This window comes from Cynocephalus volans, chromosome 5 (assembly GCF_027409185.1).
Source record: "Cynocephalus volans isolate mCynVol1 chromosome 5, mCynVol1.pri, whole genome shotgun sequence".
Classification (NCBI taxonomy): Eukaryota; Metazoa; Chordata; class Mammalia; order Dermoptera; family Cynocephalidae; genus Cynocephalus; species Cynocephalus volans.
The window spans coordinates 50,933,083-50,946,353 of record NC_084464.1 but is presented as its reverse complement, the minus strand read 5'-3'; the positions used below and the strand labels follow the sequence as shown (position 1 = coordinate 50,946,353).

At 36.6% G+C, this 13,271-nt stretch overlaps 1 protein-coding gene across 5 annotated transcripts in view; it reads left to right on the top strand.

Moving 5' to 3' along the window:
* LOC134378048 (kinesin-like protein KIF6) overlaps window positions 1-13,271 on the top strand; it is a 336,082-nt gene that overhangs the window by 67,887 nt on the left and 254,924 nt on the right. For 4 of the 5 annotated variants that reach the window (XM_063096971.1, XM_063096970.1, XM_063096968.1 and 1 more), the window contains one exon: window positions 5,744-5,873. The exons of the other annotated variant lie outside the window; for it this stretch is intronic. In XM_063096971.1, the coding sequence (XP_062953041.1) occupies window positions 5,744-5,873 (130 nt within the window). The remainder of the gene's footprint in view (window positions 1-5,743; window positions 5,874-13,271) is intronic. 5 annotated transcript variants of the gene reach the window in all.

Below are 13,271 nucleotides of genomic sequence, written 5' to 3'. Positions count from 1 at the left end.
GGCAGCCAGGGCTGCTATGGAATTTCCAGAATACCACAAGGGACTTGTGTCCATCTGCAGAGCCATTCTTAGCAGTTGTGTTAGTCCTCATGCAAAATGGCTGCTCCATCTCCAGTATCACATTTCTGGAAGGACAGAGGCACGTGCTGAATGAGGCTGCTCTTTTAATACTCTTCCCCAGAAGCGCTATCCAGTGATTTTCATTTACTTGTCACTGACCAGAATTATGTCAACTGGCTAGCCCTGGTTGCAAGAGAGTCTTGGAAAGTCTAGTATTTTGAAATAATTTTCTGAACGAAAGCAGAGCCTAATAGGACATATATCAACATATTTGTTGGGGAGGACAGATCCTATATAGGCAACCTGCACTGTGAGGCACAGTTAGTTATGAAGGAGAAAAATCAATTTAGATCCATCATTTCATTGCATGCACCCATATCCTAAAATAGTAGAAGAAAAGTACATTTTTCTGTAATCGCTTAATTGGGCAGGACTTTACACTTAAAAAATACAGAACAAGCATAAAAGAAAGGATTGATAAGTTATAACATTTTAAGCTTTCATATGTTAAAATAAACAAAACAAAACATCCAATATAGCCAAAGTTGAAAAGCACCTCTGAAATGGCAGGCTTAGGAGAGCAGGATAACCTTAGGGTACTGGTTTAGTTCTTTGGGAAATCAAACTTACAAGAGTCCAACTTGAATAATATTATAATTTAGCAATATAGATAACTTAGAAATAATAATGATAATATTTAGTAGGAGATATTTACCAGTTTGAAATACAAGAAATTAATGAGTAATGAAACAAAAATTTGTCACAAGAATTGATATTTTGCAGGTTTGAATTCGGACTTGTTCTTTTTCTGATAAAGTATTTTATTTATTAGTATACCGTATCTCTCTTTTTAAAAAGTGAGAACTGTTGTTACAGGTTAGTAGGTTATATTAAATAACTTAATTTCTAAAATGGCATGTGATCACCTATATTCCTCATTATCAGTAAAAAGATATAATGTTAAATAAAACTGGAAAGAAATATTTATGAAGCTATTAGAAAGTTTTCAAAATATCTCTATAGTAATTTAATATAGAAAATGTCCATTACTTTTAGCCCATTTTGTCTAGGTCACCCCCACACAAAAAAGTATTGTAGGTTCGTAAAACTTTAAGTGATATATATCAACTATTTGTATTTTATAATAGAGAAAACCTTTTAGAAGGTTTGTAATCAATCCAAAGAAAATCTACCTTTGAAATTATTTAAATGTAGGAAGAAGGGGTCCCCCTACAGTCACTCCTAAAAATTTACATCTCCCCTTTTCCCCAAATCTTCACTGTGGAGAGCTTCAGAGAAGATGTGTACTGGAGAGGGGGGAAAAAAAAGATTGAGAACTGATAAAGTAGAGAAGATTATCTTTATTGAAATGGATAGTTTGGGGACTGTTTACAACATGTAAAACATATCTAAATTATTTACAAGAACCTGGTGCACTCCCTCTTATTTTCATGAGGCCCTGATATTGATATTGCTCCAGATCAAGGGCGACCTCTAATATGCATGACCCCTAGTCACCTTTATGTGACTTATTAAAAGGCACCTCTGCCATCTTTTGGAAAATTGTCCCAATATGCTGATTTTGTTAGAAGATACTTTACTGTACTTTGACAGGCACTTGTCATAATAAATATACAAACCCATAATATGAATGGCACCCCCTTAGACATGGTGTCATTGTACAGTGCATAACCTGGCAATAATATTGGACATTTGCAAGTAGATAGAAAATAGGAATCACCATGGCAACGCTTGTCTAAAACACAAAAATGAGAAGCCATGTTCATTGCAGTAACTCCTGGAAAGTTTGTTTAGAAAGCTGGTAATGTTGGAATGTTGTAGAGGTAGGGTGTGGGGTAGGGCGGTTCTTCATTGATGGCTTCCATTAATGAGAACAAGAGCTTGGCTCTTACTCTCTTTATGTCTTCCAGTAAGTTAAAAAGAGCCTACAAATTCCAACTACTCAGCCAAATGGAAAAGATTCTCTGTTTACTGAGAAAACACAAAGCTTGCTTCTTCCCCATCATTAAGCAGGCCGAGTATACTTAGCAGAACTTTTCCACTTAGGTGTCCAAGTTAAGGCTATCAGTGACTTTTTGCCTGAAATCTAAATATTTTAGAAACGTTTTGTAAGGAGAACTATTCACAGGCCTGTTAAAAAAGAATCAAATAAATAGTTTGGGGGGTTTCCATCTTGGAATTAGGATGTTTATTTAAGAAACTCTAATAAAGCCTTCTTTCAAGCCCATGAAAATTATAGTCAGAACCAAATGGTGGACTAAGGATTCAGGAAATAGCTATTGATTTGTGAGAGAGAGAGGGAAAGAGTGAGCCAGGGAAAGAAACAACTTGATGAGAAACTTTTGCTAATGGTCCCTATTCCCTCCAAGTTTGAAAAGCCATTCCATTGGCAGTAGAGTTTAAAACATTCTCACCCTGCAACATGTTAGACATTATCTTAAAATTAAAAATGCACACTTTGCAGATAAAACAAAAAACAAAACCAAAAACATTCTCACTCCCCAGTTAGCTCTCCTATGCGAGAGGTAGTACCCGGGGCGTGGATCAGGCCGGCTCTATGAGCAAAAGCGTGAGGGTGGGTGGGGCTGACACATTGGCTGCAACCTTAGTGAAACGGGATTTTCAATGAGGACAGGCAGGGCAATCAGGGAAAGTTCAAAGCCTCATGGCCAAGGGATTAGGCAGAAACTAGGAAAAAATCTGAGAAGATCTGGCAAGAGAGACCCTGATTGAAGAAGGAAGATTGTGCCTGAAAGATTCCAGAAGGATGCCATAGGTGGCCTTTATAGAATGCCCATAAGTGAGCCATAAGCAGAGAGAGAGCCATAAAAGAAGCCAAACTAGTTTGGACACTACCAACCTGGCTTTTTATTTACTTTTCAAAACCTCCATGGGCAAGAAATCAAAAAACAGTGAGAGAAATGTGATACCAGAAACGAGTCAGAGTAATGCATAGGAATGGGTTACAAAAACAGCTGAAAGTTCTACAAAGAAAAAACAGGGACATGTACAAACTCTATTTTGATCTAAGTGACAAAGCTGGACAAGCACCTGGAAGTAAATATAGAAGTGTAATAATTCGGAAGTAGCCACACTGGAGATCAAAGGCTCTGAATGATTTAGTAGAAGAAAGTAACTTAGCCAAACACCCTTGAAGACATTTAACACACACTCTCTACCTTATGCTTGTAATTATTTTACTTAAATGTAATCCTAAATCCTAAACCCATTTATGTTGTCTAATAAGTGAGCGTGCTTAGAATTACATACTTGCTTATTTTATGCATTTTCTATTTCAGTGAAGTAATTGTGAGAGATTTGTGTATGATCTGTGCTTCCTATCGGTTAATTTTTTTTTTTTTTTTGATTCAGTGATGATATAAACCCTATGGATGTCTAGGTAGATATATAATGCCCAGTTGTGCATTAGCTATTATTGTGGTTAATGTTGTGTGGCTTAGTTTACCCACCAACTGTGTGGTCAGGGAGTTAGAAAAGAAACTTCCCATAGAAAGATAAGTCTTTTTTAAATTCACAGTGGCCTTGCCTATTAGTAGATGTGATTCATTAGTGTCTTTAGCTACAACCAATAAGACAAGTAACTTTCCCCTTTGGGCATGTGGTAGAGCTGGATATAAAGTAAAAATAAAGAAACTTAGAAACCTCTTCCTCATATGTCAACTTGAAGAGTTATTAAAGATGAAGTCAGTGGCTCTTAACCTTGTCTGCACACTAGAATCACCAGGAGCTTTTGCAAATTCTGATACCCAGACCCGTGCCCTGGACCAATCAAACCAGAATCTCTTGGAATGAGACCTGGCACCAGTGTGTGTGTGTGTGTGTGTGTGTGTGTGTGTGTGTGTGTGTGTGTGTGTGTGTGTGTGTGTGTGTGTGTGTGTGTGTTGGAGAGTTCATTTCTGACTTCATGTTGAAAAATAACTATCTTTTTTTTTCTCACTTTTAATGTACCATCTCACCATTTATTTCATGACTTTATCTTCTAATATTACCTAACTTCTTTCACCTTTAAGCCCCAGAATCTGTGGATTTAGGAAGAATTCTGACTTTTGTGTCCCTTGGGATTTAATTTAGCCAAACCTTCTTGAGTACTTCAGAAGGATCAGGGTGGAAGTTTAAGGAATAACAGGGGTTCCTAAAAATAGAACACAACTCATCCATTTCAATTAAAAATGCCTTCATGTTTTCCAAGCATTTTTGAACTCTTAAACGTTTTTAATAAGCTGACTTATGAGTCTTGTTGAAAAATAAATAAATTACACTTGTTTTCATTAAGGGAAGAGATCTTTTTTTCATCTTTGCTGGTATTGTTGAAAGAGACGAAAAGGAGTCCAAAACTTGGCAAAGGAGTACATTATTAATGACATATTGGTCACAGATGTGCTGGTAGAGCTACACTTTCTTCCTGTGGTTAGTATTTTAAGTGCCCACAAATTACATATGAAAGTTCAGATAACTTTCTTACAAAAGGGAAGGATGAAAAAATTATAATATGTGCAAAATTGTTATTTTTAAGGTATTCTAAATTTTTATAAATAGGAAAATGACACATGTCCATTTGCTAGTTATTCTTTTAAAGGACAAGTAGTGCTAGAGGATGCCACCCTTTCTTATCATCATCAATTCTAAGTTTTTTAAGCAAGTGAAGATACCTGGAGATACTCTTTGGCAAAACTTGTGACTTATAAGATTTTTTTCCCCTTAACAATTCTCAAGAAAGGCAAGAAGGTAAAACTCAAGAGGCAGAAGGGAACTCTGTCTAGGAACTTTATTGCTTGAATCTGTAGGCCTTAGAAGCACAGGATGAGGACTTGGGCCAAATTTTGTTCAGTTGCAGAAAGTCCCAAAAGGATTTTAAGGAGCGTATTCAAAAGCCAGCTTTGGAAACAGGGTTAGGATTCACCTGGGGGGAAATAGTGTTGGCACCAGGATGCCCATTAAGGTAGTTGTAATAGATGAATGTAATTCCACATCTAAGGCTCTGACTATACGGATGTAATGGAAGTAAAAGGTATGTTGTAATGGAAAAAGAATCAGGAAACATATTTGACAGACATAAAAATAATAGTGACATACTAAATCTTTATTATAAGACTCCTTGCAAATTTTGTACTCACCTTGATGAGAAAATTCGATAGGCGAATAACTCCTAGAGGGATAACAGATGCCTCAGTTTTCATCGTGTTTAAGTTGATGAGCTAACCAGTTTGAAATGTCATATAAATTGAAAGTGATATGAATTTGAACAAAAGGATTAGTGTGTTACCTATATAAGAAACTGAATTGTGACACAGAAAAAACAATATGGCCTTGTTTCTTGATATATAGGTAGAAAGTTATTGTCTATTTGCATTTTTAATTCAGTAAGAATATACATTTTAAGATGATTTAGTGATCAGAGGATTACAATGACAGGTGGCTTTAAATCAGGAGTTTGTACTATATTTTTCAGCCCTAAAGCTATTTGATAGTACTGTTAGGGGAATATCCTTGTTTGATGCTAATCTGGTACTGTCTGGAATCTTGTGTGTTATTCTGTTTTATAAGTTCAAGACATCAGCTTTTTAAAAATGCACCTGCAGGAAAGTTTTCACGTTCTTTAATTCTCAGCAGTATCTGATTTGCTTGATTCCCATTTCCCTAGGAAAGTGACAATATTGGAGGACCCTGATCAGAACATTCACCTGAAAAACCTGTCTCTTCATCAGGCTACCACAGAGGAAGAAGCTTTGAATTTGCTTTTCTTAGGAGACACCAACAGAATGATTGCAGAGGTGATAAAGTTTTCTCTGTAAATTGATTTTTCAATATTATAAAGTGCAATAGTAAATAATCTCATCCAAATCTCATGTTGCACATAGGGAAATGAGGAGACATTACCAAGGTCACCCAGCTAGTTAATGAGCAAAGACTGAAATCTAGACCTCTGGATTTCCAACCCACTGCTTTTTTCTACTTTACTATGTTGTCTGCCTTTTAGTTTTCATTTTCATATTTTTTAATTTTATACACCTTGGTTTGCAGATAATCAATAACAACTTATTAAATGTAGAAAGTTCATTAGAGAAAGTTTTGCATAATTTTTGAAATTTAAAATTTCACAGTTTATTCTCCTGTCCTCAGATCATCTGTATGTTGGCATATGTTTACATATCCATATATTTTTATGTAGTTAGTGAGTTAATATTTACAAAGCATTTAGAACAATGCATGGAACACAGGAAGTACTCCATGCATTTGCAAGCTATTACTGGCAGATCTGGGGACATCACCATAGTGTGTATTATAAATATGTCTCAGTACAATATTTGGGACATAGTTATGCTAAAAATTGTTTATTGTTTATCTGACATTTGTGGATGAGCTTGGAGAAATATGTTGAGTGAAATAAGCGAAGTTCAGAGGGATAAATGTACTCACTCATAAATGGGAGCTAAGAGAGAAAGAAGGAAGGAAAGAAAGGACCACAGTGGAGTGTTGGACTTGCAGAGGGAGAGAACATACCTAGGGATACAAAGTGTAGTGGGGGAAGGGGGGTGGGGAGGAAGGTCAGGAATAATTGGGTGGAGGACATGGGGTATAATCACAATTTGTGGTAATGGGCATGCTGCCAGTATGGATCTGGCCATCATATCTTGGACATGAGTGGTGACAATCAGCTTTGTATCTCATGAATATTCATAACCAATAAAAAACGTACTATGCAAAAAGCCAAAAAACAAAAAACAAATTGAACTGAATTCCTGTATTTTATCTGGGAATTCTAGGCAGGAGTCAGGATTAACCCAACTTGGTCAGGGGCCCAAACCTTAACTGGTACTGATTGGAGATGGTGGGCCATGAAGCTCTCATCCAGCTACACTGCAGTAAAAGGAATGGGGTGGTCGTGGTGTTGGTGGTGGGGGCAGTGGTGGTGGTGTGGGAACAGTTCACCAAATGAACGGTTTACTGTTATCACTGGCACTTTCTTTTTTAAACCTTGCTCTTGGAGTTTTACCTTGTCTCTGGTGACAAGCAGTTAAGTGAGGATAGCAAGCTGAGAGGGTAAGTAGTCCGAGAAAAATCTCCATCAAGTGACCTTTTTTCCTGCCCCATGTTCACCTTCTGGAATGCATTGCCTTAGATGCAAGATAGGTAAATAAAAACTAAATTCAGATAGTGAAAGCACGGGCATGGTGTTGACATCTGTTATTGTTTGGGGACCTTAGTTTTTGTTGTTGTTGTTTATCAGTTCTGCATCAATACTTTTCACTAGACTGACTAACTTATATAGGTTGACTTTATGTGTCACATATAATATGGATTAAGGACTCTTAAGTTGTTATTTTTCATTTGAAGAAAGTTTACATAGTTTTTAATTTCAAAATACCTTGTTTTAGGCCGACCCCGTGGCGCACTCAGGAGAGTGCAGCGCTGGGAGCACAGCGATGCTCTCGCCGCGGGTTCGGATCCTATATAGGACTGGCCCCTGCGCTCACTGGCTGAGTACCGGTCACACGAAAAAGACAAAAAAAAAAAAAAAAAAAATCACCTTGTTTTGCTTCACAATATCTTGTATTTGTGCTCAGTGCTTCAGTATTGCCCATGTGATCATCTGTAATGCTCTTATTTGTCGTAATAATTAAAAATTAAGGAACAAGGGCAGGTTAAAAATTAGGGTATGTAACGATGAAAGTCTTAGCATGCCCCATTAAGTCCTGTTTCTCCATACACAGTTTAATAAACAGCAAATCAAGAAATACAGAATATAGGTGGGTTCTGCTCACCACTGGATATGTAAGAGGAAAGTTACGTTCATAAATGCTATTGGGAAACAGGTGGTTTCCCTGCCTGCCTCAATGCCAGCTAACCTTTCTCCAGAGGTTACTCATCCATAGAGAAATATAGGCCTTGCCCTTGCTGATTACATTTCCTCATCTTGAATGGGTTATAGAAGGCTCCTGACCCTGTTTCACTATGACCTTCAGAAGCTTAAAATCTTGGCCATTTGCTGTTTCAAGTTATGCGTTAACTTTACCTGACTACATATTTTCACGCTACTGTTTTATAAAGTTTATAGGATCTTCCTTTCTGAAGCTTACCTATCATATTTTACCACCTTACAAAATTCCAAGTCTTTTCCTATTACTGATGAGTGTCTAGTAATAGTATTACAAATAGCTGAAACCTGAAGAAGTCCAATCCTAATAATGTTGGTTGTACATTAATTTTTATTCAATTTATTCATTTTTCCTGTGTCAAGCATGATTTTTTTTAGATGTTAAATGTTTCTGTGCTTTCTTCTATTTTTCCTCTGGTAATAATAGCTACCATGTTATATTGAGAGCCTGCTCAATATAAACTTGGCATCATTGTAGACATTTTATGTATGTTATTTCTGATTCTTATTTTATAGGTGGAAAGTGAGGCTCAAAGAGTTAGACTACTTGCCGAAGGTCACACAACTACTAAGTGGTAGAGTCAGGATTCAGTTTCACGTCTAATTTAGAAGCCTGTGTTCTATCTTTACAGCACATTTCGTGAATACAGTAATGAAATTGACATGTGTCAAATATTTCAAATGAGGATATATTTCTGAATTATTTAAAAAGTGTAGTGAGTATTTAGCACATTAGTTTATCTCTTGAATTCAATGAAAGCAAACACATAAAAATATACATGGGGGAAGAGGGAGGAAGGTTGGCGATTGGGTGGGGGACATGGGGAATAATCGCAATATGTGGCAATTGGCATGCTGATAGTATTGATCTGGCTGTCACATCGTGGGCACAAGTGGTGATGATCAGCTTTGTACCCCATGAGTATGCATAACCAATAAAGTAAAAAATATATATTTTTTAAAATATATAAGAGTAACTGTCAATCCCTGGAAATTCTTTATATTCGCAGTCTTTAAAAAAGCATGTTTTGGATTACAACCTAGCTGTCAGAATGTAATTTGTCAGCACTGAATGAGCTTACCAGGATAAAAAGAACACACTAATCGTTTAAAAAAAAAATGAGTTTCTCAATTTCCCATTTACACAGAGAAATCCAGAAGTTGCCATGGTAACGAGAAAACATTTGCAAAACAAAGTCTGAGTATGTGGGACACGAAGTAGAGTGCTGTTTCCTTTCATGTTCTTTATCCATAGCCACCATTTTAATGAAAAGTTATTAAGAGTTATTCATCCTCTTTTTTATTCAGAGCTCTTAAATAATTTCTGCAGTCCTACCAATGTTTTGAATAAAACCTGATTATGTCCTTAGGGTAAATTTTTGAAAATTGCATTGCTGGGCCGAAGAGAATAAATATTGTAAAAGCTCAACGGTATGTGACTCAGTGCCAAAGCCCACCAGTAGTGAGTATGATTTGATGCCTTTCCGTCTTGGAATTGAAATATTTCTATGAATTAATCAAATCTAATTGAACAAGCCATTCTGCATTTGATTATCAGGCCATGCACAGTCTCAAGGCTAGGACCACTTGCTCCCTAACTTGAGGTCCCAGCCATGGTCTAGAGCACTCTGTGCACAAGGATGGTCCCGGATAACCTGCATTAGGAACCCTTGTGGTAGTGAAAAGCTGCAGTTTCTCAGATTCCATTTTTGGTCTGTGGATTCAGACATTCTGCAGTGAAGCCCAAGAATGTGCATTTTAGCATTTTAAATGTGCTCAGGCTAAAGATGGGAGCAGTTTGGGCTTTACCGTTAAGAAGGCTGGTTGAAACCCACTCCCAGGGAAGTATGTGAGCAGATCCATGTTCTGCACCCTTGTCAACACCACAAAATTTGAAAGTTTTGCCAATTTGTTAGGAAAAAAAGAAAAATCTTGTTTTTATTACCGACTTCTTTTACATCTTTATTGGTCATTTGCACTTCTGTTTTTGTTTATGTCCTTTATTTGTTTCTCTTGGAGTGTTAGGGTAGGTCTTGTTGATTTATTGACTCCATAAGGACTGGAACTTTGTTTTGCTCACTGTACATCCACCGTACCTAGAAACAAAACCTGATATGTAGTAGTGCTCAGTAAATGATTACTGGTTGAATAAACACTAAGGATGATAACTTTTCAATTTTATCATATATTTAGTAAATATTTTCCCATTTTATAAATTTTCTTTTTGTTTCGATTTCTCTTTTTTTTTCAATATAGTTGAACAATCTTTTTATTTTACAGTTTCTGCTTTTGTGTCATGATTAGAAATACAGGAGTTCACTGATGAATAACTGTAATTATTAGAAAGTGCTTTGTTGTTTTCTTGGAAATTTAATGCCCAGCCACATTCACCTCATTGTTTCCTTTTTGGCCCGTGGTGTGGAGAGGGCTGGTTATCATCAGGTTGGAGTGGCTTATTTATTAATTTATTTATTGTAAATTGTCAAATTATAGTTGTATATGTTAATGGGGCAAAAATGATGTTATGATTTGTGAGTACAATGTGGAAAACCTAAATCGAGTTAATTAACATATACGTCACCTCAAATTATTATCATTTTTTTGTGGTAAGGAGTAGATCATAGAGGTCTCTGGAGCATGAGTATTTTACCTGTATTTTGAAAAAAGCTGTGCTGAATTAACAAAATTAGGGATCATTTTGAACCCTCCTTCTAGAAATGGCCTTCATTGATAAAAGTGCCATTTAAATATTTATTTTAAGGAGTCATAATGCTGCTCAAAGTGAATCACTAGATTAACATGGGCCTCTTGTGAGAACCAGTTTGGAGAAGAGAATAGTATCTGGGGTTCTTTCTATCAAAACCTCACAGTGTCTTTTATGGGTTAAATTGTGTCCTTCCCCCACCCCCAAATTCATATAGTTAAGTCCTAACCCCCAGACCTTAGAATGTGCCCTTATTGGGATATTGAGTCTTTGCAGAGGTAATCAAGTTAAAATGAAGTCATTAGGGTGGGCCTTATCCAAATGACTGGTGTTCTTATAAAAAATAGAAATTTGGAGAAAGATACACATGTAGAGAGAATGTTATGTGAACATGAGGACAGTCACCTACAAGCTAAGGAGAGAGGCCTGGAACAGATCCTTCCCTCACAGCCGTCAGGAGGAACTAAACCTGCCAACCTCTCGATTTTAGTTTTCTAGTTTTCAGAACTGTGAGACAATAAATTTATGTTGTTTAAACTATTCAGTTTGTTGTGCAGCCCTGGCAAACTAATACAGTGTCCAACTGACCTAGCATGTAATTTCTTATATACAGTTGGTACCTGGTGTAGCTCTTGACTTTCATGGATTTAGGAACATGATGTGCTGTATCTAGTGTACCAAATTTGCTGGGAAACTAGTGGAGGGGGATCTTTGGTGAGAAAAGAACACTCTGTGCCATCAATTGGCAGGGTTCAGGGTCTCATTGGTAGGTGGCTTGCTTTCTTCCTGCCTGGCTTCCTTTTCCAAGTCAGCCATCAGGTGACTTCCTCCAGTCACTGTTGGTGTCCACTCTTTGATTTTTTCACCACTCTTTGGTTTCTTCACCACCACCACCCATCCCTGCCAGGTAGTGCAGAAGAGCACCAACTTTGGAGACCTCCTTTTCTACTCCTAGCTCCACCTTTTGCCAACTGTATGCCCTTGTAAAAGTCACTCAAGCAGTCTGTACTGTACTTTCTAACCTGTAAAGGGGAAATAATACTTACCTGCTAGAGGCATGGTAAGAATTAAATTAGATGACATTTGGAAATACCTTAGAGTTCTCAGGTGACAACTCTTTGAAGACAAGACTTTTGCCTTGTTCATGTCTATTTTCTCAGCACCTGGCAAGTACTAAGTGATCAGGCATTCACTAATAGTTTTGTTGAAATAGTGGAAGAGGAAGAACTGGTGATTTCAGGTGACACGATCTGCCGTCTCAGGCCTAGAATCGAAAGTGATTTTATGGTATACTGTGCCTGTTGGTGGGTACAGAGAACACAGAGGACCAACACTTTTTTTAAAATTTGTAATACTCCACACCCTTTGGAAGAGGTTACTTTCCAACTAATTGGTCTACCAACAAAGTTTATGGGATTTAGCCAAGAGCTATTAGAAGTCTTTATACCTGATTCTTTGCTTGAAATAAAAAGTATATTAGATTTATCTGACTTGTGCTGATGTGCTTTGTAAGCTGTCAGTCTTCACACGTTATCAAACTTTCAGAATGAGTTGTATGGCCTTGTGGAAGGGAGAGTTGGGAGACAGAGTGTGAGTGGGATTAGGAGTTTATGCTGGAGTTATAGGAACAGCTGTCACTTGATGTGTTGTCTAATAACATAAGGATAAGCACAGGGAGCAAAGAATAGCTTTACTGTATGATTATGTTTGTTAACACCACTCTAATTCCTGACCTCCTTGTGTGGTGTGTGGAAAACAAGAGGATTTTCGTGTCAACTATTATTCCAAAATCATATTCCACTGCACCATAAGAGGGACACTGACCAACACATCCTCACAAATTTTTGTTTGAGAGATTTATTAGTTGTATATCATTAGCAAGTGTACTGCAAGATTTGTGAGCCTGGGAAGAGCAAAACACACAGCAGGCAAAATATATTTTGGCTCTGATCTTATTACAATAAGAATAGCATTCTCTTATTATTAGATCCCTGTAGGCAGCCAGAAATCTTAGCTAAAGAACTGTTGACGATTTTAACCTCTTCTCATATCTATTGTATATACCTAGAAGGTATAAAAGAAAGGACGTAAATTTTGAGCCCTTACTATATTCCAGACATTTCTTTCTCTTTCTCATATTTTATAAGGGTACTTCAAAAAGTTCATGGAAAAACAGAATTAAAAGATAATATGAGAAAAAGAGAAAAAAATGACAAACTTTTAAAAAAGATAACATGAATAATAAAACTTAATATGAACAAGTAAGAGGTAATATGAATGTTTTCATGAACTTTCTGAAGTACCTTTGTGTGTATATGAGAGATATGAGAAATATGCAATGTTCTTTAAATAGTGATTCTGTGTTATAACAGAGTTTGCATTCTACTCTAATCTAACCTGATTTAGTGGTATTACATGAACCATGAATTTTGAGATCTAAAACACTGATTAAATAAATTAATCAGTAGGTAACAGTCATTATTAGAATGTGAAAATGTATGCACTCCATTTACATTGTTAGAGGAACACAGTCTTTATAGCTATAAAAATTTAGTCCCAGAGTTTCTTCTTCTGATCTTTAAAATTCTC